Genomic DNA, 26849 nt, shown 5'->3' with positions numbered 1-26849 from the left:
TCTCTGCCTTTCTGCAAGATGTCTCCTTGGTTATTAGAAATTCCAAAACAAAGTCCATCTGTGCCCAAGATTCTGCTCTATTTCTTTTTTGAACCAGATCAGTATTAGTTCTGCACCTGATTCTTCTGCCCTCTGAAACTATTTTTAGTAGTTTGGAACTTTAGTTTAATTGTCTTTATCTCAACTGTCTCATTGTTGCAGTTGTCCAATATTACTCTTTTTACCAGTTTTGTTATCTAGGAACTGATAATGTATTTCCTCTCTCTGAACAGTATTTCTAATGAGATATAATAATATATAAATGATGTATGCTACTCGTTGACAATCAATAAATATTTATTAAGCAATATCCAAAGGCCAGTACCAAGTGCTCTCAGAGACAGAAAAAGCAAGTGTAAGGTAGGGTTCCAGTTCAGGGAGATAAAACACAGATAATACACATCCTAGGTAGCAGTATATAGCATGCATTGGAGGAGAAGGTAATATATGAAGAATTCCCAGTTAGGAGACAGATGAAATATAGTGCAAATATGAGGATATAAACACCTGTATTAGGATGGTGGAAATGGAAAGAAGGAAATGACAGGATTAATAAAGCCCTGTCATTAAACTTCAGATAACATGAAATGCTACATTTTCTCACGGGGAAGTTTTTTTTTTTTTTTTTTTCCTATAGTAGCAGTGGTGGCTTTATTTATTCTTTTTTTATATATAGCTTTTTTATTTACAAGATACATGCATGGATAATTTTTCAGCATTGACCCTTGTGTTCCAACTTTTCCCCTCCTTCCCTCCACCCCCTCCCCTAGATGGCAAGTAGACCAATATACATGAAAATTTTTAAGAGTTGTCCGCGTGTCATTTTGCCTTTTGTTAATACTGTAGTTATCTGTGAAACCTTGAGATAAACATTGTAATATTTATATTTCTAATTTATTATTTATTTTTGAAACTCTTAGAGAATGGTTCACGCCCTAAATGTCTGGAAGCACCCTAGCTTTTTTCCTCTTTTACTTGCAGAATCCCAGAACTCCTTTTTCATTGTCTCCATATTGCCTGGGGGGAGGCAATATGGCTCCCAAAGACATAATGACAAACTCACATGCCAAGTCCATCCTCAATTCAATGAACTCTCTCCGGAAGAGCAATACCCTCTGTGATGTTACATTGAAAGTGGAGCAAAAGGACTTCCCTGCCCATCGGATTGTGCTGGCTGCTTGTAGCGATTACTTCTGTGCTATGTTCACTAGTGAGGTAAGTAGAAAACTAACTTTTTCCAGGGATCAGAACTCCAAATTAGAGCTTGCTAGCCATGTGTATCAAATAACAAAGTCTGATAAATTTCCATGGTATTTTTAGGCCATAGTCTGAGGAAAATTAGTTCTCACCTTGTCTGTGAGGTTGTTGGGAAAAGGTACTAAATCTGGAGTGTGAAAAAATAACAAAGAGATTAAGAAAAAGTTTACTTGCCAAGAAATGGCATGCAGGACAGCGTATGGAGAGATGCTGTAAGGTCATTAGACCTTGAAACCTAGAATAAGTTGGCTACATATGCTAATTGTGGAAGACTGACCAATAGCATTTTTCTGCATTTCACAGCCTGGAACAGATTGTAAGGAGATTTAAAGGACCTGATCCCCTAATCCTAAAATTATGTCAGCAATTTAGACATGTTGATGAGTGAGTGAAGACATATTGAGTGTCAGAGCAGACATGCCTTGACTGTGAATTGTATTATTTACATACTTAACTTTCTTGCTTGTCTAAAATCTGATTACTTTTTTTAAAATACTAAGTCTAGATTCATTCTGATCTGTTTATCTGGAATGGAAAAATATAGAAATCTGAAATGTAGTTCCACAGATCCAGTCTTTGGTAAACATAGACTTTCTGCCTGATTCTCTGGCATATTGTATTTTGTGAGCATCAGAACTAGATAATTCTGATCCATTTAACCTTTAAGATAGTTATGGAAAAAAAAAAAAACACTACCACTAAAAAAAAAAAAAAAAGAAAAAAGAAAAAAAAAAAGATAGTTATGAGCAGTTTCTGATTAGAATTAGAACTACTAATTGCTAATTACACAGCATACATTCTATTCTTCGGCAACATTATGTTTGAAGAACCTAAGCCTTTTTCTAAATGTTTTTTCTTCAGGCATCTGGTTGAAAATTATGAATGTAAAGTTGTCCTGTAAAAGAATTCCCCCACTGCTCATTCACAAAAGCATCTTTTATAGTATGTTTTTATATGTAAGACGTGAAATAAAAGTAGAGAATTTTTAAGGATACCTAGAGTAAGAGAGAGGTAGAAAACAGTATCACATTTTTGAAAACTAGTTAAGAATCCATAGAGTTAATATGATGGCATTGAAGGCTCTTTGGACTGAAAAGAGTCTGGATATTTAGTCTTAGCATTGCATCTTACTAACTCTAAAAATCTTTTGAAAACCATTTCCTTATCTGTAAATATGGATAAATGTTATGGGCCAGAACTTGAAACAAGGTAGTCACTGGAAATGATAGAAACAACGCTTATGTACTTGGTTCACACCTTTGGGAGAGTTCACACATTAGCTCACACATTAGAGTTCACATCTCTCACACCTTTAAGAGATCATATACAAGGAGCTCCCACAAGCCAACTAGAGACTTCGGGAGATTGGCAAGTCAGGATTCAGTGGAGATTCACAAGTCACACCTCCCACAAGCCCACTCTCTCTGATGAGGAGTCAGATCCATTCAGTATTTCACCTTGTGCTGGCTGGAGGCTTTGGATTCAGAGGGAGCTGGAGGCTGAAGCTGGCAGAGGCAAAGGACTAGCAACAAGAGCTCTTAGAATCAAGGAAAGCTAACTGGACTATGTTGGAAGAGACAATAAAGATTGTCTTTTGTCAAGAGGTGATTGATTACACTGAACTGAAACTAAGGCTGCCTCCAGAAGCGCCACCCACCCACCCAAGAAATCTGCTCCCAGAAAACATTATATGTTAGAGAAAAGTACATTACATTTTGACTCCTGAATGTGGGCCAGACATGATCCCTGATCCAGAGGAAAAGTCTCTTCGACCCAGAAAATAGGGTGAGTACAACAAGGAAACTCTGTTAAAGAGCTAAAGTAGAATTTCAGCTGAAATGGGACAGATATTTAGAAAATAGCCCTCTGTTTCTCTTTAAGGAAAATGTGTAGAGAGCACTGTCAAGGTTATGGAAAGCCAAGGTTTGCTTATAATTTGGAAGCAGATCTCTGAACTTTTAGAAACTGTACAGTACACATCTCCTTGGTTCTCTATGGAAAAAGAATTGGATCTAGAGGAATGGAAATTAGTAGAAGAGCAACTAGGTGAATACTACAATAAAAATGGACCTGACTTAATTTCCAAAGACACACTTAACACATATAATTTAATACAACTAGCTTTAGGAAATTATATAAGTGTTAGAATAAGGAAAAAGAAGAAAGAACAGGAGGGGAAGGTACCAACTAAACTAGGTGAAAAGAATGAAGAATCAGATAAGAATTCACAGCAGGAGAAATTAGATCATTTCCCCCTCCCCTGACCTACTCCCCTAAATTAACCCTTCATGGGTGGAGGGAGAAGGAGGAGGGGGAGAGGCAGTGACACAAACAGAATCACCTATGAAGCAGCCTGTGACAAGATTAGAAAAGGCTTTAGTTAAGGCAAAAAATGAAGTCTAGGATGTATCTGATTTTATAAATGCAATAAGGGATTGAAGAGCTTCACTCTTCAGGTCAAAAAAGAGAAGATATATGCCTTTTGATCTGGAAAAAATTAAGGATTTGAAAAAAGGTTGCCCTCTTTATGGGATTACTTCATCATATGTTAAGATGTTACTAGATAATTTGTCTTATGAAATCCTAACCTCCACTGACTGGAAATCCATAGCAAGGACATGTTTAGAACCTGGACAAAACTTGTTGTGGCTTTCGGAGTATCATGAATTATGTAGGATTCAAGCCAGATGCAATAGGCAAATAGAAGTTAATGTACAAATCACTTTTGACCAACTAGCAGGTGAAGGTCAAGAGAGAGAATTTAGAACAGATTAATTATCATAACAGTGTATGAGCAAATTTCTAAGGCTCCAATAAAAGCTTGGGATTCCCTCCCTGGACAGAAAGATGGAGGTAAAGCCTTCACAAAAATAGAGCAAGGTCCCAATGAACCTTTTGCGGATTTTGTGGGACATTTGCAAACAGTTGTTACAAGAACCATTGCAGAAAATGCAGCTACAGAAATAATGACCAGACATCTGGCTAAGGAAAATGCTAATGAGATTTGCAAAAGAATTATATGGGGACTACACAAAGATGCTCCTTTAGAGGAGATCATAAGACGCTGTGCTACAATGGGCACAAGTGCTTATTATATCCAAACTATGATGAACATGGAAAGACAGGGTTCCTCTTGGCAAGGGACTTATAGAAAAAAATCGTCAATGTTTTCAGTATGGAAAACTAGGACATCTGAGAGCCCAGTGTAGATATAGAGAGTGAGAGGACAGGGTGAGAGAATAAAACCCAAAACCCCATGTCCAAAATGCAACCAAGGCTTCCATTGGGCCTCAGAATGTAGATTGACCCAGGGAAATAAGAGGCAGGACCCAGCTCTAAGATCTCAATCAAAAGACAGGTGGGGCATGATGGCAACTGAGTTTACACCCAGAGAGTCTTTAGAAGGTCAGGACTCTGATGTGATCTATCAGCCAAAAAGCAATCAGATGACAGAAAGGGATTACATGATCAACCAACAGAAAAGCAATCAGATAGCAGAAAGGGATTACAACTGGGGCGAATACAGACTTTTTAAACCAACAGGGCAGTGTCCATTGCAAACAGCTTCAATGTAATTGCCAGCTGATGTGGAGAGACCCAAAAGTAGTAAATAGAAGGAAATTAGATAGGTTAACTGCTTGAGAGAAAGGATTTGCTTGAATTCCTACAGACGGAGAAGGAAACAGATGGGTAGCATCTGGAGCACCTGGAGAGACAGAAAAGGAGAAAAACCTCAAAACAAAGGAGAAGATCTAAGAAACATCTGACACTGAGAGCATGGCTGATAATGAGACTGTTAAAGGACTTGAAAACCAGCAGGAATCATTGGATTCCCTAACACAAGATAAGACTGCTGCAGGACTTGAAAACCAGCAGGGATCATTGGATTCCCTAACACAAGATAAGACTGTTGCAGGACTTGAAAACCAGCAGGAATCATTGGATTCCTTGAGATGAAAAATTGTTGATAAGACTATTGCAGGACTTCAGAGCTTGCAATAATTATTGGATTCCTGGCACATGAACTAATGGACAATGGATTCCCTTTGGACTATTTCTAGGACTTATGGACATGTATAAATTCTCATGATTGATTCATGTTATTTGTTACATCACTACTAGCCTGTGTTATATTGCTATGTACTTATGTAATTTATATAATTATGTGTAATATCCCCCATATTGATGGATTTATGTATATCTGTTTCAAGTGAGCCCCTTCAGAAACCCACTAATCTGATTTGATTTCCCATTTCCTTTGGTATTTTCATCTCCCTTCCTGAGAAGTCAGGAAGAGCATGATCACTTCTTTTTATGGTGTTTTCTCTCCTTTTGTGAGCAATCAGGGAAGGTATGATCACCTTCTTTTTTGGGGTTCTCACCTCCTTGAGAAGTCAGGGAGGTCATGACCACCTATGTTCTAAATCAAAAGAAAGCGGGAGATGTTATGGGCCAGAACTTGAAACAAGGTGCTAAGTCACTGGAAATGATAGAAACAATGCTTATGTACTTGGTTCACACCTTTGGAGTTCACACCTTGAAGAGATCATATATAAGGAGCTCCCACAAGCCAATTAGAGACTTCAGGAGATTCACAAGTCACAGCTCCCACAAGCCACTCTCTTGGAGGAGTCAGATCCATTCGATATTTCACCATTGTGCTGACTGGAGGCTTTGGATTCAGAGGGAGCTGGAGGGTGAAGCTGGCAGAGGCAAAGGACTAGCAACAAGAGCTCTCGGAACCAAGGAAAGCTAACTAGGCTATGTTGGAAGAGACAATAAAGGATTGGACTTTAATAGCTGGCTGCATTTGAGGTGATTATTACACTGAACTGAAACTAAGGCTGCCTCTAGAAGTCCCCAAGAAACCTGCTCCCAGAGAACGATTATATTTTAGAGAAGAGAACATTGCAGATTAATGAGATCATGAAACCATAGATTGGGAACTAAATGAAACATTAGAAATCATCTAGTTCCCTCATTTGATGGATAAGGAAACTGACACATAATGATTATTATGTTGCCCTCCTCAAAGAGTTATTTTGATTAAATGAAATCATACATGTGATAGCATTTTGAGAAACTATAAAATATTACACAAATATAAATATTTTCATCACATGATATCCCTGTCCTAGCAAAGAATCCATACAAAAAATCATATTACTAAATACAGTGATCACGAAATGAACAGACTTCAAAGTACATCTATTATGTAGCCTTTTTTAAACAACAAACACAGGTAACAGAATGTCAATACGGGTTTTATTCATCTCAATTCCTCTATATTTTTGGGTAAAGGAAATAGTATTAAGTCAAGCCATGAAGTTATGAAGTTATTAGTTGTTCTGCTTTTGGCAGAACAATTCTCTCTGTCTCTGTCCCCCCCCCCCCCCCCCCTTTCTCTTTTCTCTGAGACAGCTTTTCATTTTAATACACTGTTGTTGATTTTTAACCTAAATGTTCTCTATCATACTTTTCTCCCTTAGAGTCTTGAATTTTCTCATGGTAATTTATCTTCTTGATATAAAATACTATTTTTTCCCTTTTAACTATCTTCTTTCTTTGGAATAAAATTGTAGATTTCATCCCATCAAGCTTCAGAAGAGACCTATGAGGTCAGATTTGTTTCCTTTTGTTATAATTTCTAGCTCAGCATGTTTCTTACCTATCCTGTGGGACTCTCTAGGAATAACCAAGGTCATGGATTTTTTAAATACTGGCTCCTTTCTTAGAATTTTGCCTACAGTGAACAGGATGTATCTGCTCCTAATCTATCTACATTGTAGTAACGTTCTGTGCCATCTAGTTTGGTGGATGAATTAACAAAAGCAGTTTCCTCCCTTCACTTCCCTTTTCAGTTTAAATCTTGCTGAATCACCTTTATAAAGTTCCATTCAAATGTATTACTAGCCTTTGTTAGGTTCCTGTTATACCTGATCAGAAGCTGTCATCCCTCTATTTTAAATCATCAAACCTGTCAGACACTAACCAGTTATTAAAATGTTCAGATCTTCCTTTGTCTTCTGATGCATTTGCCTTCACTGGGCAGCTAGTGATGCATTTACCACCTGGGTCCTAAGGGCTTCTGTTCCAAAACTTCATGATCTTTAGTCATATTTCCTAGTACTTCCCCCTCTGACCAAAGAATTCATTATATAACATCTAGCAAGTAGTTATCCTTATCTTTTGTTAACATTTCAACTCAACAGACTAGGTGCCTGAAAGCAGTGTCCCAACATGTAGTATCATCTGCAGAAAATTAGGAATTTGCAAGGTTTAACAAATAAGTTGGATCCAGGATGCAGTAGGAGAAGAAAATTGTCCTGGATCAAATTTGGGAAATTGTGCAATGCTTCCAATGATCCTAATCTGGAAGTGCTGCAAATGCTCATTTCTTAATATCATTGTTCTCTAGATCAGAGCTTCTTAAACTGGGGTCAGTAGAATAGCTGAATGGTAAGGGTTGTGAAATTATGATTTATTATCAGTAAATGTTTGATTATTTTGTGTGTGTATATATATATATATGTATATTTTATATATAATATAATTATATATATTATGTAATATATAATGGGGTAATGTGAAAATTTTTCAGATGAAAAGAGTCACAAGTAGAAAAAGTTTAAGAAACTCTGCTCTAAGTGATAGTATGTATACTATATAATGCTATATGTTGCAATACTGTTGCTAAAATTTTGTGAAAATAGAAGCTTATAGATTCAATGTACTTAGGTGGGTATGAGGGTGGGATGGCAAATAACAGTGTCTACCTGCCTTTCTTGACTCTTCCAAATTATGAATTTGTCTAAGGGAAGGCTTTGTATGGTTCTACTTTCAAATAATACAGTATGCCTCTCTATAGGCTTCTGTTTTCACAAATTTTAGAGTGTTACAATTTTGCTCTTCAGGGTTAATCAAACGAGATTTCATCTGAACTTTGGAATTTCAATCACTGTTTACCACTCTTTGTATCTGCAGCTCTCAGAAAAGGGGAAGCCATACGTTGATATTCAAGGTTTGACTGCCTCCACTATGGAAATCCTGTTGGACTTTGTGTACACAGAGACAGTGCATGTGACAGTGGAGAATGTCCAGGAACTGCTTCCTGCAGCCTGTCTGCTTCAGCTAAAAGGTATTCTAGTCACACAAAGCTTCTCTTTTATTTTTTGAAATTATTTATCAATAATTTATCAAGGTAGTCTGTGACAAAGAATTATGTAATGGCGTGTTGCTATTTCCGGTTTAAAGAAGCATACCAAAAGGGGCATATCAGTTGCTATATATTATACCATCCAAGGTTGTCAAATTCCTTTCAGAAAGGGGCTTTTATATCCGTGGGGACCATGAGTTCTAATCTGAGATGAAGTTGAATACAGTAACCTTTTCTTATTCCAATTTTTCCTTTGATACTAGCAATGCTTCATTTCCATAGTTAGAGGTTTCTTTGTAATCCACACAAAACAAACTGCATTAATATGACATTGTTGCTTTTGTGCATATTTGTGGATTTAATTTTATGTCCTGAACTACTTGCTAGAGAATTGTGGAAAAATTGTAGCCTTTCTGCCCCCAAAATAGGCCTCATTTGTTTGGTAGACTTGAATGCAGGTGGAATTTGAACAGTTTATAAGGCAGGATCACATTTAGAATGCCTACCTTTGATTTTTCAGTTTGTATCTTAATCATGGCATACATAACATACAGCAATCAAGCTGGGTCCAAAGAATGTAACACATTCAGCTCCTCCAAGATGTCTTAAAGTTTTTCTCATTGTTGGCGTTTTCATAGGTGTTAAGCAAGCCTGCTGTGAATTCCTCGAAAGCCAGCTGGACCCATCTAATTGCCTAGGCATCAGGGATTTTGCTGAGACACACAACTGTGTTGACCTGATGCAGGCAGCTGAAGTCTTCAGTCAGAAGCATTTTCCTGAAGTAGTACAGCATGAAGAGTTCATCCTTCTGAGCCAAGGAGAGGTGGAGAAGCTAATCAAATGTGATGAAATTCAGGTATGGTTTTGACTTAGTGGATTCACCTTCACCCAGCATTTTCTTGGCTACAAAATGTTATCAGCTGTTACTGTTATTCCTTTCTTCATTAAGGGCACCACTGTCTCTCAATATTAAGATAAACTAATGTTGGCAAAAGAGATTAATTCTATATATAGGCATTTTTTGCTTTACATAAATGGACCGATTTGCACACCTCTGTGTGTGCAATTTTTATGTAATATGCATTTGCTCAAAGCTATGGGAAAGGGGGAGAGGGAAGGAGGAAGATAGTCACACATCTGTGTAAGGAGGGAGCTGGCAGAAGAAGTGAGAACAGGAAGAGGTACACTCAAGAGCCAGGGTCAGTCACATGGAGGCCTGATTGGAACTAAAGGAACACAGGAAGTAGATATATTCTTGCCAGACTCAGATACATGACATGAAGGGGCTGGGGCCAAAGATGAAGTCAGAACAACAAAGATCTTCACTGTCAGAGCTGGAGATTTCAAGCCAAGCCCCTGATGTGGCAACAGCAGTAGTCATCTTTCCATGTCTTCATTCTACTTTCATTTGAAGTAATATTTGTTTGGTGGGGCAATAGGAGGCCACAGAATGTGAAGTCAAGAGGCAGGAGTATAGAGCGTGCGAACACAATACTCTACAGTAAAATTAAACTTAGGTGGGGTTTTTTTGGAATGAGAATTTCCTTCAGAATTCTTTATGGAAAGTTGAATTTGCATTATACAAATTTATATAAAGCAAGAAGTATCTATAGATAATATTACATTGCTATCCTATTAACTCTCCAATTAAATAATGACTGAGCAAAAAATGGAGTAATAATGCCCAAAATGCTACAAAACTGTACATAATCTTTGTTCTAGCAATACCACTAGGAGTTCTATATTCCAAAGAGATGATAAAAAAGGGGAAAGGACCCACATGTACAAAATTGTTTAGAGCAGTTCTCTCTTTGTGGTGGCAAAGAATTGGGGGACGTGGGATGCACAAGCATTGAGGAACAGCTGAAGAAATTGTGATATATGAATGTAATGAAATACTATCATTCTGTAAGAAATGATGAGCTGACAGACTTCAGAAAAACCTTGTAAGACTTACATAAACTGATGCTGACCGAAGGGAGCAGAACCAGAGAACATAGTACGCAGTAACATCAACATTGTACAATGATCAACTTTGATAGACTTATCTCTTCTCAGCGATACAATGATCTAAGACAATTCCAAAAGACTGATGATGATGGAAAACACCATCCACATCCAGAGAAAGAACTATGGAGTCTGAATGTAGATAGAAGCATACCATTTTCACTTTTTTTCTTTTTTTGTGGTTTTTCTTTTTTATCTTGATTCTCTTTTCACAACATGATTAATTTCTTTCTTTTTTTTTTTAATTATAGCTTTTTATTTACAAGTTATATGCATGGGTAATTTTACAGCATTGACAATTGCCAAACCTTTTTATTCCAATTTTTCCCCTCCTTCCCCCCACCCCCTCCCCTAGATGGCAAGATGATCAATACAACAACATGACTAATTTCCAAATAGGTTTAATATGATTACACTTGTAAAACCTATATCAGATTGCTTGCCATTTTGAAGAGGGAGAAAATGAGGGGAGAAAGGGAGAGAGAAAAAATAAAAATAAATCCAAAATCTCATGTTGAACTTTATTTTGTTAGAAACTTTACACTAAGAAGTAAAAAGTGATAGGTGAGAGAAGACTGATTGTAGAAGAGTTTGGGGATTAATAGACTAAATAGTTCAGCCTCTTTAATTCCCACATTTATTCTAGGGCTTTTTTTGTCTCAATATGAGAATTTATTGTTGCTTTGTGGTAAGAACCAACTTAATTATAAGATTATTTGAGAATAGAAGCTGTAAAGCTTGTTTTGCATACATTTTAGTTTAAGTAATTGTTTTAAGTAATTCCTCTCATATGGAGCAGCAGTTCATATATATAGTGGTAGATAACTGTCACAGCAAATAAAAGTGACAATCATTAAATCTATAGCAGAAGTGGTTTCCTACTGAGAATTTGTCTCCCTTTTTTTTCTTTTTACTTCATTAATGTTGATATTCAGTGGATTAATGAAGTTATTTTTATGATATGTCAGAATCTTCTGTAATATAAGAGTGGCAGACCTTGTTTGGCAACATTTTTTGGGAATTTTTTTTTTTAATTAAAGCTTTTTATTTTCAAAATATATATACATGGATAATTTTTCAACATTCAACCTTATAAACCTTGTGTTCTAAATTTTTTCCCTCCTTTCTCTCCTCCACCCCGCCATGGCAAGTAATCCTATATATGTTAAACATGTGTTTGGTAACTTTTAAGGCTACATTTTGCATCTCCTTTTCATGGTTGATAAAAATGTTATTCTATTTTCTAGTGTTAAATGTTTTTGTTTAACTCTGACCCAGTTTGAATTTATTATAATAGGATTCCAAATTCATTCTTGATGCTGTGATCAGTTTGTCCATTTGTATTAAAGAATGACTTAATTGCCCCTCCCCAAAAAAGTAAATGTTGGAAAGTTTAAAAAAATAAATAAATGTTTTTTAAAAAAAAGAAAGAAAAAATAAATGGAAAAGGCCAATCACAATCCTAAATCTCATTGTTAGTAATTTAGCAGAATTTACTTTTCTTGAGTTAGGGTAGTTATCTTTCTAATAGTACCAAAAGATTAATTGAAAGTAGTAGCTCCTTCTACAAGTTTGCATGTTACATTGTGTAGCAGATATGTCAAACTCAGCATTAGATTTTGGTAAGTTACATCATTCTGAGTGAAGGAGGACAGCCTCCAGAGAGGCTTTTGTGATTAAGAAACTATACAATTTAAGGTGAGCTAGATGGGGCTACCTTAAGCCAAGAAATATTAATTGGAATCTAGTGTGTGGCTCTTTTGTTCTGTTGATTTCCACCATTTCCACTTTAATAATGATAAAATACTAAAAGTTCAAGATGTTTCTTAATAATTCAAATTCCTGAAAAAAATTAACAGCGAAGCATCTGGTAATAGGATGAATGGAGAAAAGTATTACTCTGACCGTTAATCATAGAAAATCAGACGCAAAAAAATACAGGATTCAAACCTGTCTCCCTTTTCTAATGAGGGATTGATGTTTTAATTGCTTCAGTTTTCCCTGTCTTCCAAGTGGCTGGATTTCGACTCTCTGTGCTCTGTTGTTACAGTCTTCAGGCTGTTATGTATGCTAGGAACTGTCCCTCTTATGTAAAGAGGAATTATGGATGAATGGTTAATTTAAGGTTCAGTTTTGAGTTGAAGATAATAAATGTTCTCAAGTTTCTGAAGGCTAAGGAAGACAAGAAATTAAAGATGAAAATCCTATAGGTTATATTGTTCTTAGAAAATAATCATATCAATCTACCTATAATTCTCTGTCTGACTTGATTTTAATCATAACACAGGAAACTGTTCCCTGTGGCTGGGCCACTTAGGAAAGGGAGTTTTGGAGGAAAATAAAAATGTTTAACAAAACTTCATCTATCCCATAAGTTACTATTAACTTAATTGAATAGCAGTGACCTATATTCTTTATGGCATATTTGCAGGTAGATTCTGAAGAGCCAGTCTTTGAGGCTGTCATCAACTGGGTGAAGCATGCCAAAAAAGAGAGGGAGGAATCTTTGCCTGACTTGCTACAGTATGTCCGGATGCCCCTGCTGACCCCCAGGTACATCACGGATGTAATAGATGCTGAGGTAGGTCCTAGGAGATGCCTAGACTCTACCACCTCCTTTGGTTGCTGTGTGTCAGCCACATGCACTGAATAACATTTCTGTTCTCTGTATGTGAGACTTAGATAAGAGTTTTCCTAAAAGACCTTCCTCACCAGGAAGCTGGGGTTTTTAAAGGGTACTAAAAAGAGACATTCTTGAAAACACAAGTGAACTGGAGAATGTATTTAATTTTACCAATCTCTGTAGTCAGAAGTACTACTGTCTAGGGAGGCTTTGAATTACATGTGTGTCCAGTAAACTCATATACATTATTTCATTTTATTTTGTTATTTTGAATTTATTGTTTAGATTCATAGACTTAAAAGTCTTAGGAGTCATCTGTACCAGATCTTTCATTTTACAAATAAAGAAACAGAATACAGTAATTTGTTTAGGGTAATGCAGATTGTCAGTGGGCAGGAACAGCCCTTGAACTCCTCCTCTTCTCCATTGTGGCTGCTGCCTACTCAGGCTTGGCCATTTCACACAGCTAACCACTAGCAACTAGTCTTGCTCCCAACTCACCTCTATTAAGGGGATCCCATTTTAGATTGATTAGGAAAACATGACTGACCAGTAAGGGACAGGAATAAATTCTTATTTTGGAAACTGTGAAGAATTCAAGGTTAGGTATAATCTAATTGAAAGTATTTTTAAAATGTTTTATGTCACCATCCTAATTTGATGCATTTAAATATCAATTTATATTATAAAATATAGCTGTGAGCCAAGTCAGTTTACAACCTTTTTGTTGGCCTTCTACATCATTGTTGTTTGTTGTTGAATCATTTCGGTTATGTCTGACTCTTTGTGACCCCATTTGGGCTTTCCTTGGCAGAGATACTAGAGTGATTTGCCATTTTCTTCTCCAACTCATTTTACAGATGAGGAAATTGAGGCAAATAGGGTTAAGTGACTTGTCTGAGGTCATACACCTATTTTCTGAGATTGGATTTGAACTCAAGTCTTCCTGACTCCGGGGCTGGCTCTCTCCACCACTTTGCCACCTATCCTACTGGTTAATCTATTTGGCAAGAAAAGAAATAGAGGCCATTCTAATTCTAATAGAACTTAACAAATTTCCTAGTACCATAGCTCATGTTACTTTTTATCTTGCATATCATCTTTCATATCCCCCATGCATACCTCCTTCCTAGGCAACTCTGTCTACCTGTTCATTTTTCTGTCCCATTCATACTAGAATTCCTTGAGTGGTCAGGCAAGTGAGAAAGCTGGGTATACCTGTAGCTTCTCAAACAGGATATACCTTCCTCTCATGCTTAGAGGACACTACAGCCTTCTGGTGTTCTCCTCACAGATTGCTAAAAATTCTTTAATAATGGGACATTTTCAAGGCGTCTTCCTCTTTTTCTTTGAGGGTTCCCAATAGCCCTTATGGAGCCCAGTTTTTCTACCAACCTCATGGTTCTGTATATTCAAAAGCCAATTCTCATTTAATGTAGCTGGCACATCTCTGACAATTTATTGCCTGATTCATTTAAATATTGGCTGTGTTCTAGCCTTTCATAAGATGCAGCTTGCAATGCAGGGACCTGGTTGATGAAGCAAAGAAGTTCCACCTGAGGCCAGAACTACGAAGTCAAATGCAGGGACCCAGAACAAGAGCTCGACTTGGTAAGAATGAAGTATGGCAAAAAGATGGGTGAAAATAGAGGAACAGAAATGACTTTGAGAGCATGACTATTGGAATTGCCTTGAAACAACTGCATTGTTGAAAAGAGCCAAATCCATCACAGTTGATCATCATATAATCTTGTTCTGTGTACAGTATTCTCTTGGTTCTGCTCATTTTACTTAGCATCAGTTTATGCAAGTCTTTCTAGAAGACCAAGTTATTGTTGCAACTAATAATAGTCCAATATGTGACAATCTTTTAAAAACTTAATGAAATTAGCTGCCCTGAGATGCTCTAGGAGAACAGAGGCAAACATATCACTGCTGTTGAAACAGGATTTTTAAAAAATTATTATTCTTTGAAAATAATGGAGAAGCTTTCTTCTAGTGAGCAGAAGTCTCAAGGCTTTAGCAGCTTTGATCAGCTGGTAAGAAGTTCAGTCATTCAGGTGGCCAAATCAGGAAGCAATGTCATAGAGAGAAAGAAGAAATCACAGAAATCTATTTAATAGTTCCTAAGCTTCCAACTATTTTAAGAAGATGGGGTTAAACTGAGAGAATCTTCCCCTATCTTTAAACCTGTATCTCCAGATTTTAGTTTTACACAATGAGAGACAAGAAAACCCTCCTTCAGCTACTCACTGTTCTTATAAGTTCTCCAGCCCTTTCATGTTGTTATGGGTAAGTAGAGTCTATGATGTAGTGGTATGTTCACATGTTAATTTCTTTTTTTTTTTTTTTTTTTTTTTTTTTGTATTTTGGGTTTTTTCTTTGTCTTGAATACTCTTTGAGAATCAGAAATGCAGGTTCCCCCCAATCAGGGACCATATGAAAAAGTTGCATTCTCCCAAGCATTCCTACTGCATACTGTTTGCTTTGAACCATTCTTCTGAATCACCGAAAAGAGTAGATCCCCTTTAAATGTTCCTCTCTGGACTTCCCCAGAAGGAATCCTATCCTCAACTAGGGATGGAAAAATAACCCATCCTTTTCTCATTTTGTCCTCAGGGGCCAATGAGGTACTTCTGGTGATTGGGGGGTTCGGCAGCCAACAGTCCCCCATCGACGTGGTAGAGAAGTATGATCCCAAGACTCAGGAATGGAGCTTTTTGCCAGTAAGAAGTAGTAAAAACATCCCTGAGCAGAGAATTTCAGTTTTATTTTGTTTTGTTTTGTTTTTCAGAATTTCAGAATCCTTTTTAAATGGCAATAAATTGCATTATTTCCCCAGGGATGTTCTATAAGGACAATCTCAGCTTTTCTTGAAGTTCTAAATCATAGCTATGCTAAAATCTGAGTGCTTGTATTGAGACTTGGCACAGCCTCACTATAATGTTGGAGTCTGCAAACAAGACTGAACTATTCTCTTGGTGATCACAATTACTTTCCTTCCCCTCTTCCTCACCCCCCCCTCTCCCCCCATGAAATAAAATCTCAGAGCTTGGGGGAGGGAAGGGACTTCATAGGACTTCCTAAATGGGTTTATATGATCTTGGCTGTGATTTGAGCAATAATGTGGCCAAAATACTTTTAAAAATCTAATAAAAAAAAAAAAAAAAAAAAAAAAAACTGGTATCATATTCCCCCAGGCCCTATTAAGTTACAAATAAACGGGAAGGAGATTGGATGGTAACAAGACATTAAATGAAGTACCTAATAAGGTATATAATGATGAGTCTTCCAAAAAGATCTTACTGGAAGCATGGAAACCATATGTAGAGGAAAGCTCATGAGAGAGGATAGTAATGACTCCCAGCAGAGGCTGAGAGAAAGCATACATAGGATAGCAAAGGGTAGCACTCATAATTTTTCTTTCATAGGCATTTAGTAGATGTCTTTGAATCCAGTCCCTAGTGTTTGGTATTTGTTCTGTTCACATATTACAGAGCATCACTCGGAAAAGGCGTTATGTGGCCACAGTATCCCTACATGACAGAATCTATGTAATTGGTGGCTATGATGGCCGCTCCCGCCTCAGCTCAGTGGAGTGTCTGGACTATACAGCTGATGAGGATGGAGTCTGGTATTCTGTGGCCCCCATGAATGTCCGACGAGGCCTGGCAGGTGCCACTACTCTGGGAGGTAGGCATGGTTTAGGGTAATAAACACATTGTTTCATGGCTGAGTACTTGAACATTATAACATTCCTATTGTTAGTCATAGGAGTGAAACTGATAGAACTAGAAGACAGTAACAAGACCAAAATTGCATCTACTCACTATAGCCCTTTAAGTATAAATGAAGTTTTTTACCAAATTATGATGGCTAAGAATTAGGTAATGAAGCCCCCAAGTCCTAGCTGCAAAACCAGGATTAAAAACTGTATTTTAAATTTTTTCCTTGAATTGTTAGAGGCATTCTAATGTACTTTACTCTCAAGTGATTGACTAAAATCCCTTATCTTTACGTCTTCATAATCTCATAAAAACATTTACCACAGAGCCTTTTAGCTTATTTCCAGCATTGATAAGAGAACAGAAGTATTAGAAATCTTTGAGGTAGCCAAGTGGGACTAGTGAATCAAATGCTGGACCAGTATGATCTCAGACCCTGTCTATGTGGCCCTGAACAAGTGGCTTAACTACTTTATCTGTAAAATCTTCTTACTCAGATATCTAGCAAGGTTGTTTTGAGGTTCATATGAAATATAAAGAGTTCTTCAATCCTTACAGTTGCTCCTCTTATTCTCACCATTGTATATTGTGAGCAGATATGATCTATGTTTCTGGTGGCTTTGATGGGAGCAGACGCCACACCAGTATGGAGAGATATGACCCAAACATCGACCAGTGGAGCATGTTGGGAGACATGCAGACAGCGCGGGAAGGTGCCGGACTAGTAGTGGCCAATGGGGTGATCTACTGCCTTGGTACTTAGACACAGACTTAGAGATGGGGGGAGTTCTATTTCAAACACTGGGGGTTTTTTGCATATAAATTCTTTTTCACCAAAATACAGACTAGTCTACAAATATCTTCCAATTGGTCTACTGCTTTCATAAAATAGATTATTACTTCCTAATAACTAAGATCAATTTAGTTTCTAAGAATATGGTGTAGTGTTTTATATAGGATGTATGTAACTATGATAGGACAACTGAAAACTGGAGAAATAAAAACATTCATTGTGAGACCCACCAAAATGGTCCTACTTTATGTTCTAGGAGGATATGATGGACTGAATATCTTGAATTCGGTTGAGAAGTATGATCCCCACACAGGACACTGGACTAATGTTACACCAATGGCTACTAAACGTTCAGGTGAGGAAAGATCAGATTTGAGTTAGAAAAGATAACAATGCTGGTGGGCTAATTCTAAGTTACTGTGAAGTACTGGTAAAGCCTTTTTAACACTAGAAATCTTGAATCATGATTCTACTGGTACTAACACTTGCTTTTTTGTAAAGTATGTATATAAAACTATTTCTTCTCTTTGCCTGTTTCCCCATATAAGTAGCATTTGTTGTGAAGTGCATTTCAGTTTCCAGTTATCTGATAAGATGCTGCAGACAACAGCTTAGCTGTTTACCTTCCCTGAGTGAACACTTTTAAAAAGTAAGATAGTTGGGAACAAAGGAAAAGAGAAAGTATTTTGAATGGTATTCTAAATCTTTTAAGTGTTTAGCTGGGCATTAAAAATAACAAAAACTGCCTTTTCATGATATCTCATTTTGGAGCTTTTTTCTATTGAGTGAAATGTTGAATCAGGTTTGGTCCAGAAAAAATTGGATGGAAATGAGAAATAAAATCATTTGATTTCCAGTTTTCTCCATCTCAGCCCCTGCCCAAAGGTAGTGATTAGATATTCTAGGACTATTTTGTTCTGTAACTGCATTCCTAGTTATTCCAAGGTGAATTAGCCACGAGGAATGAGTCAAGGATGTTAAGGTTCTATTTCTATGATTTAATTAGAACAGAATCCTAAATTCAGTAATACTTATTTGGTATTTCTTCTTTCTCCACAGGTGCAGGAGTAGCGCTGCTTAATGATCATATTTATGTTGTGGGAGGGTTTGATGGTACTGCACACCTCTCTTCTGTGGAAGCTTATAATATCCGAACTGATTCCTGGACTACAGTTACCAGTATGACCACCCCACGATGCTATGTCGGGGCCACAGTACTTCGGGGGAGGCTCTATGCTATTGCAGGGTGAGGATTCAGGAACTAGGCAGGACTCATTATGTGTCTAAAGCAAGACTTTGTAGGATTCAATCTTGATTTTTGAAAGAGGGAGGGTTTAGGAGTGGGACAAATAGTATTTTATATTGAACACTGTTTTCATCAGGGGAAGGAGCAGAGCTTTTAATGCTCTCTTTTGCTTTTTCCCCCCCAGCTATGATGGGAACTCCCTACTGAGTAGCATTGAGTGCTATGACCCCATCATCGACAGCTGGGAAGTGGTGACATCTATGGGGACCCAGCGGTGTGATGCAGGCGTGTGTGTGCTCCGTGAAAAGTGACCAAGGGTGGAGCACCAGCCAAAGCCATTGACCAGTTCAAGGGGCAGGTTGGGGGAGAGCCAAGGATCCCTTGCAGAAATTTCTTTCTCACTGTGTGGACGGGGCGATTACAGGCACCGGTGCAGTGATGGCTATCCTTATTTGAACTCCCGTATTGGCACCAACTCCTGGGAATGGGTAGTTGACCGAAATGCACAGGAAAGCACTTTGAGTGACATGTGAGAGATCACTGTCATCTCATTCCTTGGTCCAGGAAGTATTCTCCAGCCTGTTTTGTGCTTAAGCAAATGTTTATGTTGTGCCTGATGTGTCCCAGAAAGCTGAGGTGGGCATGGCTTCTGGGTATCTGATGTGCCCAGCCTAGTTCACAGGGTGCCAACTTGATTTAACATTAGTTAAGTCCAAGCCTTTTTTTCTAAGAAAAAACTTATATTAGTGTGCACTAGTAACTGGGGGTGGCAGAACTTGTTTCATTCCATAGGACACTAATGACCTCAGAGAAACAATTGGTTTTCTATCAAAACTTACAGGCCGGAGGACTAGGAGATCATCAGACAACCTAGGGACAGGAGTGTTGCTGAAATGAGGGTGGAATCCATTTTAATATAAAGTATGACTGAATTTGGAATACTAGCTATATCCTGGAAGAATAAGATGGTGTACCCATTCAGAGATCCTTCTCCCTTGTGTGTAACATAGAGCTTTGTTTCTCATGGTGTTGGAGACTTAACAACTGGAGGAAATGAAACAGCACACCAATGTAATGTTGTCGCTGTGTGCTAGGGGAAGAAACTGGAGGATCAGTGATTTATGCAATCATTTCATATGCTGTCCAACCATATCAGGTTCCATTTCTCCATGGCAAGGTCTGCCTGGAACAGATAGAGCCTTGTTTTCAGCAGGGCTCATCCCTTGGAGGGATTCTTGCTGCTGCTCAATCTGTCGGTTTTTTTCCTCCATTTTTCCTGACTTCTCCCTGAATTCAGTATTCTCATAAAGTCTTAGTGCTGCATAATCAAAGACAAGCAGAAATGTTCTGTTATTAGGCTTTCCACATCTTTTGTGGCCTTCTGAGCCATTTTACTGACTGAGCCTCATTGAGAATTGAAATGAAATGTTTGCTTTTGGGAGTGGGGAGAACACAGTCAATTGAGTAGGGATGCACTTGACATTTAATCTGAAAGTCTACTCAGGCCTCCTCCTCTGAGTCTTGTTTGATTCCTTACAGAGTTCATTTCATTTGTATTTTTTTATGAAAAAATTAAAAATCACATGTCTTGAGTGCAGTTTGTGGCTGATCCTCACTGTACACTAAAGGCTTATATAGGAAAAGGGGAGAGGATCAGCTTTAGGTGCCTTCTCTAGAACTTGAATTTCCCCCCCTTAATCTCTTAACTCCTGTATACTTGCTGTAGAGTATTAGGTCCTGCTATATATAGTTACAAGATAAGGGACCAGCTGTTCTTTTGTAAGGACTACAAGAACTGCCTTATACCTTTTTTTTTTTTTTTAACTAACCCAGGTCACACCACTTATAATCTAAATTTGCTTGACTGCAATTTACTCAATCGAGTGGGAAGAGAAAGGAGAAAGAAACATCATAATTATCTAGTTGGTTATTTTAGGAGTATACAGTTAAGAGAATGAATGCTGCATCACAAACAGCTAACTTCAACTTGGTCCCTTTTCCCCCAAAGAAAACTAGTGGTATTTCAGGAAAAAACGGATTTAAAACTTACTACTGACTGGTCAGATCGCTCAGACTTAAGTCTGTTTCTTCTGCTCTAACAGGAAGGTCACTGCCCTCCTACATCACAGGTGTGCTGTGAGAATGGAATAATACTATTCCTATAGGCTATAATGCACGTGTAAGGTACTAGTTTATGATTCCTTTTCCTAAATGAGACTCATCGGTCCATATGCTTCCCTAAAATCTTTTCACCCTCTGGGCACTACCAAGTCCCTTCTACAAGGAAACGATCTTGACAGGAAGCAATTCGAGACTATTAAGAGGAGAAGCCATGCTTGAGAGGCAATCAACCGGTCAATTGTCTTAAGCCACGGGGCGCTCCTGGTCCTCTAAAGTGGTTTACAGTAGTGAGTAAGCGGCAGCTTAGCACAGGGGCCATGCCAAAGGGAGCCAGCACCAGGATAGCATACTGACCGCGTGGGGCCACACATGCCACAAATTTAAAATCCCTCGAAACCTCGTGGATGTTCGGAGGTGTGAAAAGCTAAAGGGCGGAGACTGGCGCACCCAAGTGCGGCTTCCCCGGGTCCCACCTCAGCTGGTGCCTGGCCAGGGCAGCGAAAGGCGGGCACGGTGCAACCACCCGGAGAAACCCGAGGCCGGAGTTGTCTAGCAAAGCCAGCCTGCCGGGGAGGGTTAGAGAAGCGGGAGCCGTCTCTTCGCCCCCGATCTGGCCAACAGCCACTCTAGTTCCTCTCGAACAAGGAAGCGGAAAGCCCGACTTCGGGAATAAGGTCATTTCGCAAACCTCCATCCCGCTTAGCCCGGCCTCGGGGGGAGGCTGGGCACTGACGTCTCCGTGAATTAGCAATGGTGGGAGGAGAGAGTTTGACGCCGGTTCCTGGGAGTTCAGTGTCCCTGTCACAAAGCTACTCCGACACAGCTAGCCACTCAGGACTGGCAATGGAGGAGGACAGCGCCTGCGCGCCGGACCCAAAAGTAACCGAAGACGCCTGCGCGGTGACGGAGTGACTGGAGACCCAAGAGAGCGGCTGCGCACTAAAGAAAGGAGGGGTGGAAGGAGGCTCCCACGCTGTGAGCCAGTCTGCGCCTGCGCAGTGGAGGCAGCTCAGGGAAGTAGCGGTGGCGCTGGTAGTGGCGGCGGTGCGATGGAGCCGGAGGAGCACAGGAACGAGCTAGTGTCAGCCGAGGGCCGGAACAGGAAAGCTGTGCTGTGTCAGCGCTGTGGATCCCGGGTGCTGCAGCCCGGGGCCGCTCTCTTCTCACGCAGACAGGTATCAGGCAAGAGGGAAGCTCGCCTAGAGAACGGGGCTGCTGGGTCAGGAGATCTCGCCCCTCCGGATCCCCAGCCCCGCCCCTCGCGCCGGGAGCTCTCTCCCTCTCTCCGTCCGGAGCCCCGCCCCTTTTAACGCGAGATTTTTTCTGCTTAGCCCCGCCCCTTGCTACGCGGACCTTTTTCTCCGAGCTCCGCCTCCCCAAGGTTCCTCTTATAATTTCTCCCTCTGTCCCTCCCCCCTCCCCGTGCTGCCCTGCAGTGGCGTCATCGTGCGCCTGCGCCCTGGCTTTCCCCTTTGATCCGGTTCTTTTGGCAAGTCCTGGTTGGGTCTCTTAATTCCCACCGGCCGTGCCACCCTCCTCCAGAGCCGGAGCCGCTTATAGAAGTTATCCGGGCGAAGTCGGGGACCGGACTTAGAAGTCTGGGGGTTGGGAGGCGGCCTCGTAGGGACCGAAGCCCCGAGCGAGCTCCGTGGCCGAGCCTAGGTCTTGGAAAACGAAGGGAGAGACTCCCCCTTCTCCCCCCAACCCTAGAGAATGGTTGGGGCGCGAATGTACTAGCCGGTGGCTCCCCCGGAGTTGCTGCCGGGCCTTCCCCAGTGGTTGGGGAAATGGCCTGTGCAGGGTGGGGGGGGAGGGGGGTTAAAGCGTCAGGGCCCCGGCAGGAGTTTAGCCTTCCAAGTCCGCGCTCTCCCGCCCCCTCCCCGAGAGAGCGAGAGCCGCCCTGCTCGTTGCGTCTGGGCTTCCTCTGGCTCGGGCTTTGGGGTTCATAGGTTGATAGAAATAGTCCTGTTCTGAATAAGCCGCAAAGCATTTGGTTCCTTTTTCACTAACTAGCAAAAACTAGTTTCCTAAAATTTAGAACTTGCAGGTTTAGTTCGTTTACTACAAAAATTAAAAACCCATTAAAAAGACCAGTTAACATCTGACTATAAGCATTTTAAAATCGGATGTCAAACTCGCGGCAATCCCATCATGAGAAAACCTGGGGCTCCACAACTGGTTAGCGGCTGTGAGTCTCAAGGGAGGAATCTAACAACTTCTGGTGGCCTCAGTTTCCTGCAAACCTGATTGTACGTATGGGGCAGCGAGGTGGCTCCGAATAAAGAGCCCGGCCTGCAGTCTGGAAGGTGAATCATTCCCAAGTCCAAATCCTGCCTCAGACCCTCACTGCCTGGGGGGCCCCCAGAAAACCCCAAAGGGGATGGGAAGACGGGACTGAAAGCAACTGCACAACAATTACACTTGAGAAATTAGGTTCTTAATCTAATTTGGCGCTTTTCTAAATCTTGTCATCTACTTTAGGTCTGGAAAAGCCATGAGTATTTCAGCATACCGAAAGAAATAAAAAGTTTGTTTTCTCTCAAAATTAAGGGAAAGAAACAAAGCAAGTGTTTGATCCCTTGATAGAATATCAAGCTCTAGACTTATGAAGACAGTAGGGGAAAGTCTCTGTCTTCCATGAGTTTACATTTGACTAGGGAATAAATACAGCAGGTTCACAGATAAGTGAGTACCTAATATGTGCAGAATAAAATGCACAATAATTTGAAGATGCAAATTTTTCCCCCTTACTTCCCCCCATCCCCTTCTCCTAGACAGCAAGTAATCCAATATAGAGTAAACAAGTGAAATTCTTGAAGACAACTTTAACAACCTCAGGAATTAGGAAAGTCCTTTTTGGGAAAAGGTGGCATTTGAACTTTAAAGGGAACTGAGTATTCCAAGATATGGGGAAAAGGAGGGAGGGAGAGCATTATAATGTATGCAAAGGTAACCCTTAGAATCCCCGGTAAAATTCTCTTGATTCTAATCCAATGGCTTTGTTTCCCATAAGAAAAGCTACCATTTATATTTCACATTAAGGTTTGCAAAGTGTTATTACATATATTTACACATACATATTTTTACAAATATTATTAACCCTGTGAGGTAAGTGCTATTAGGGTTCTTCAATCTATGAGGATCTTTTGAACATATTGAGGCACTGGATGCCAGTTATCTTGATGCTCTGTGCCCAGTATTCAACCAAAATCCTTAGATTCAACCAAAACCCACTCATTGCCTGACCCACAACTAAGGGAGACGGAGACCTTAGGCATTGCAACAATTAATTTGGAGTATTCCTCTTGGCTTTATTATGTTTGGTAGCCCTAACTAGCCAAGAAACAAATCTAAATGAGAATGTTCAATAAAAATAAACTTGGAGTGTGGACACTCAGCAAATTCAGTTGATTATATATGACTAGTAAGTAATAAGATAGTACTAGTAAGTCAGGAAAGGTTTTAGTATATTCGTCCATAAATGAGAACAGTTATTTTTTTTTATTGTGCTAACAATGAATAATACCAAGCACATAATTTGCTTGATCTTTGTTTATGAAGATATTAATGTATACTTACATCATTGCTTAATCTATGGATAATCCTTTACAAAAGTTAAATTCTCAGGAATTTCCCTTATCAGATCGCCTGTCCTTTGTATATTGTTTTAACATGATCTCATCTTCCATGACCACAAAACTAAAGTTAGGCAGAAAATATTTTCCTGGAAATTGACCCTTGTAGACATGAAATGGCTTCTAACTTTGTAGTGTTGTTAGAGAAGTCACAGGTGGGTCAACAGATAGATGCCTGTGTGTCAGGACAGACATCTATTTGAACAAAAGATAAATACCTGGAGGCAAGAGGGTTAGGGAATATATGGTTCTTCTCAAAGAACTCTTGAATTGACCACCAATATTGTTTCAATTCCCCACAAGGAGTTCCTGCATGCAAACCAAGGATTTGTCTTCATCAGCATCTATTGCACACTTCATGAGTATACTTTAGAAAGAACTTGGATACCCTGTTCTTCCTGCTCATTATCTGTCAAACCACTTAAAATATTAAGAGCTATTTGAGTTCTTTGGCCATCCCCAGTGCTATGTTAGTACACTGAAGCTATTGGCCAGTTTCACAACTGGTTGAAGATTAGAGAGATAATAGAATTTAGCTCTAGAAGGGACCTTAGAAATCATAATCCCATTTTACAAAAATAGGGATCACTAAAGTCTGGAGGGATATTAGAACAGCTATAAAGATGAGAGACAGGAAATCTACTTTGGTGGTACTAGAAACCATATAGGACTCAGTGTCAGTGGGACTAACTTGGCAACACTGGAAAATTAAAGTGCTTCTTTGGATTTCTGGATTAGTGATGGAGAATCATGGAAGTCAGAAGGATGTAATTCCAAGGATCTTGGGCATGAAGTTCCAAGTCCTGGGTCTGCTTCTGAACCCTTGGAATGCTTCATATAATGTTGTATATCCAGTCTACTCAGGGAATAAGAACTAGGTTACTTTGTAGTGCTGCATAAACAAGACACCAGAATAACTAGAACCTCAGATATATCAGATTAGCATCAGGACGTGATACGTGAGACATCCAAAATCCCAACACAAACAATACACCTATTTCCCTTTTTGAAATTATTACATGAGATTGTAAAGCAGTGAGTATGATCAAGAAACAGGTTGATGTGTGTTCTCATGTGCCTGTTTTCTTACATGGCAGCTGTTCCTTCCCTCCATGAGGAAGAAGCCAGCTCTGGCTGATGGCAGCAACCCAGAAGGTGACTTCCTTCAAGAACACTGGCTGGTTGATGACATGTTCACCTTTGAGAACGTGGGCTTCACCAAAGACGTAGGGAACGTCAAATTTCTGGTCTGCGCAGATTGTGAAATTGGACCCATCGGCTGGCACTGCCTGGATGACAAAAATAGTTTCTATGTGGCTTTGGAGAGGGTTTCCCACGAGTGACTAAGGGATCTCCAGCAGCAGCTTCCTATGATGGAAGCATCTCCCCAAAACAGCAGTCATTCTAACCTGATATAACTGTTCTGCTGCTTTCTTCTCTATACTAATGTAAAGTTGTGAGTACCACAATGTCTACTTGAACATACAAAGGGTTTACCCTAACTTGCTTCCTTGAAACCTCAAGTGCACACGTCTCACATAGTTCTCCCTGTAGCACAACACTTCCTCCTCTCTTCCTTTCTAGTTAGTGATGTGGGAAGCCAGGTGCCTTCCAGAATTTATCTACTGGCCTGGCCCTGTGTTTCTTATCCAGGTGCTACTTTTTGTTTCCTGCTCTAGGTTGACAGTCAGATTTTTACTGTTCTGATTTGTTTGACCCCTTTTAGTTTTTGAAATTATGTGGTTTCTTGTCAATGGTCTAATCCCACACTTAGGATATATGAATAGAGAATTAAATTTTTAGCACATTTTAGCAACCACCACAAAGAAAAGTAACTCACCAGATGTGTCAAAGATTCTCCCTTGAGTATTAAGATGGAGAGCATATAAAGGAGGAACCACTGCTAATTTGCATGTGAAGTTTACAAGCTTGGCTCATGTCTGAACAGATGACTTGAGAGTCCCTTCATCATGGGAAGAACTGTGTCTAAAGAAAGCAGCATCGGCACAATTATTGAACCTAATGGACCTGGTGCAGGGCAAGAATTCTTGGTGGGATGGGAATTTTACTTATCTTTTAATACTTACCATCCTAACAAATTCCAGAAATGCAAACTTTCCATCCAGTGACCTGTGTTCCTATTCAAGTGAATTTATGTTTCCTGACTACTAGGAAAACTCTTGGCCCTTCTGGTTTGGTGCTGGTCCAAGAGGGCATTAAAAATGAATGAGTTGATGTACTTACTTG

The 26849-nt window shown here is 39.5% G+C and overlaps 2 protein-coding genes across 3 annotated transcripts; both read left to right on the top strand.

Moving 5' to 3' along the window:
* The first annotated feature begins 800 nt into the window (after positions 1-800).
* Positions 801-20428, top strand: KLHL12 (kelch like family member 12). 2 transcript variants are annotated; one of them, XM_031937154.1, is made up of 12 exons: positions 801-1254; positions 6879-6914; positions 8281-8434; positions 9091-9308; positions 12891-13040; positions 14579-14693; positions 15702-15808; positions 16580-16775; positions 17404-17562; positions 17857-17955; positions 18660-18846; positions 19031-20428. In XM_031937154.1, exons 1-12 carry the CDS (start codon positions 979-981, stop codon positions 19155-19157), a joined length of 1824 nt encoding a protein of 607 aa, XP_031793014.1. In that variant the 5' UTR covers positions 801-978; the 3' UTR covers positions 19158-20428. The 2 variants fall into 2 exon arrangements, with proteins under 2 accessions (XP_031793014.1, XP_003767642.1); XM_003767594.4 differs by lacking the exon at positions 6879-6914 and having other exon boundaries at positions 802-1254.
* A 76-nt stretch (positions 20429-20504) lies between these two features.
* RABIF (RAB interacting factor) lies at positions 20505-26841 on the top strand. Its single transcript, XM_031937155.1, has 2 exons — positions 20505-22142; positions 25700-26841. The coding sequence occupies exons 1-2, from the start codon at positions 22017-22019 to the stop codon at positions 25943-25945; spliced, it is 372 nt and encodes a 123-aa protein (XP_031793015.1). The 5' UTR covers positions 20505-22016; the 3' UTR covers positions 25946-26841.
* Positions 26842-26849: the final 8 nt, after the last annotated feature.

The sequence above is a fragment of the Sarcophilus harrisii genome, chromosome 4 (genome assembly GCF_902635505.1).
Source record: "Sarcophilus harrisii chromosome 4, mSarHar1.11, whole genome shotgun sequence".
Lineage (NCBI taxonomy): Eukaryota > Metazoa > Chordata > Mammalia > Dasyuromorphia > Dasyuridae > Sarcophilus > Sarcophilus harrisii.
This window is presented reverse-complemented; position numbering and strand designations above follow the sequence as displayed.

Bases quoted from the DNA above. Each gene is read 5' to 3' on its own strand.
- RABIF (XM_031937155.1), top strand. From the start codon at position 22,017: ATGGAGCCGGAGGAGCACAGGAACGAGCTAGTGTCAGCCGAGGGCCGG. The intron at 22,143-25,699 runs GTATCAGGCAAG...CTTACATGGCAG, and splicing joins CTCTCTTCTCACGCAGACAG to CTGTTCCTTCCCTCCATGAG.
- KLHL12 (XM_031937154.1), top strand. From the start codon at position 979: ATGTCTGGAAGCACCCTAGCTTTTTTCCTCTTTTACTTGCAGAATCCC. The intron at 1,255-6,878 runs GTAAGTAGAAAA...ATAAAATTGTAG, and splicing joins GTGCTATGTTCACTAGTGAG to ATTTCATCCCATCAAGCTTC. The intron at 17,956-18,659 runs GTGAGGAAAGAT...CTTTCTCCACAG, and splicing joins AATGGCTACTAAACGTTCAG to GTGCAGGAGTAGCGCTGCTT.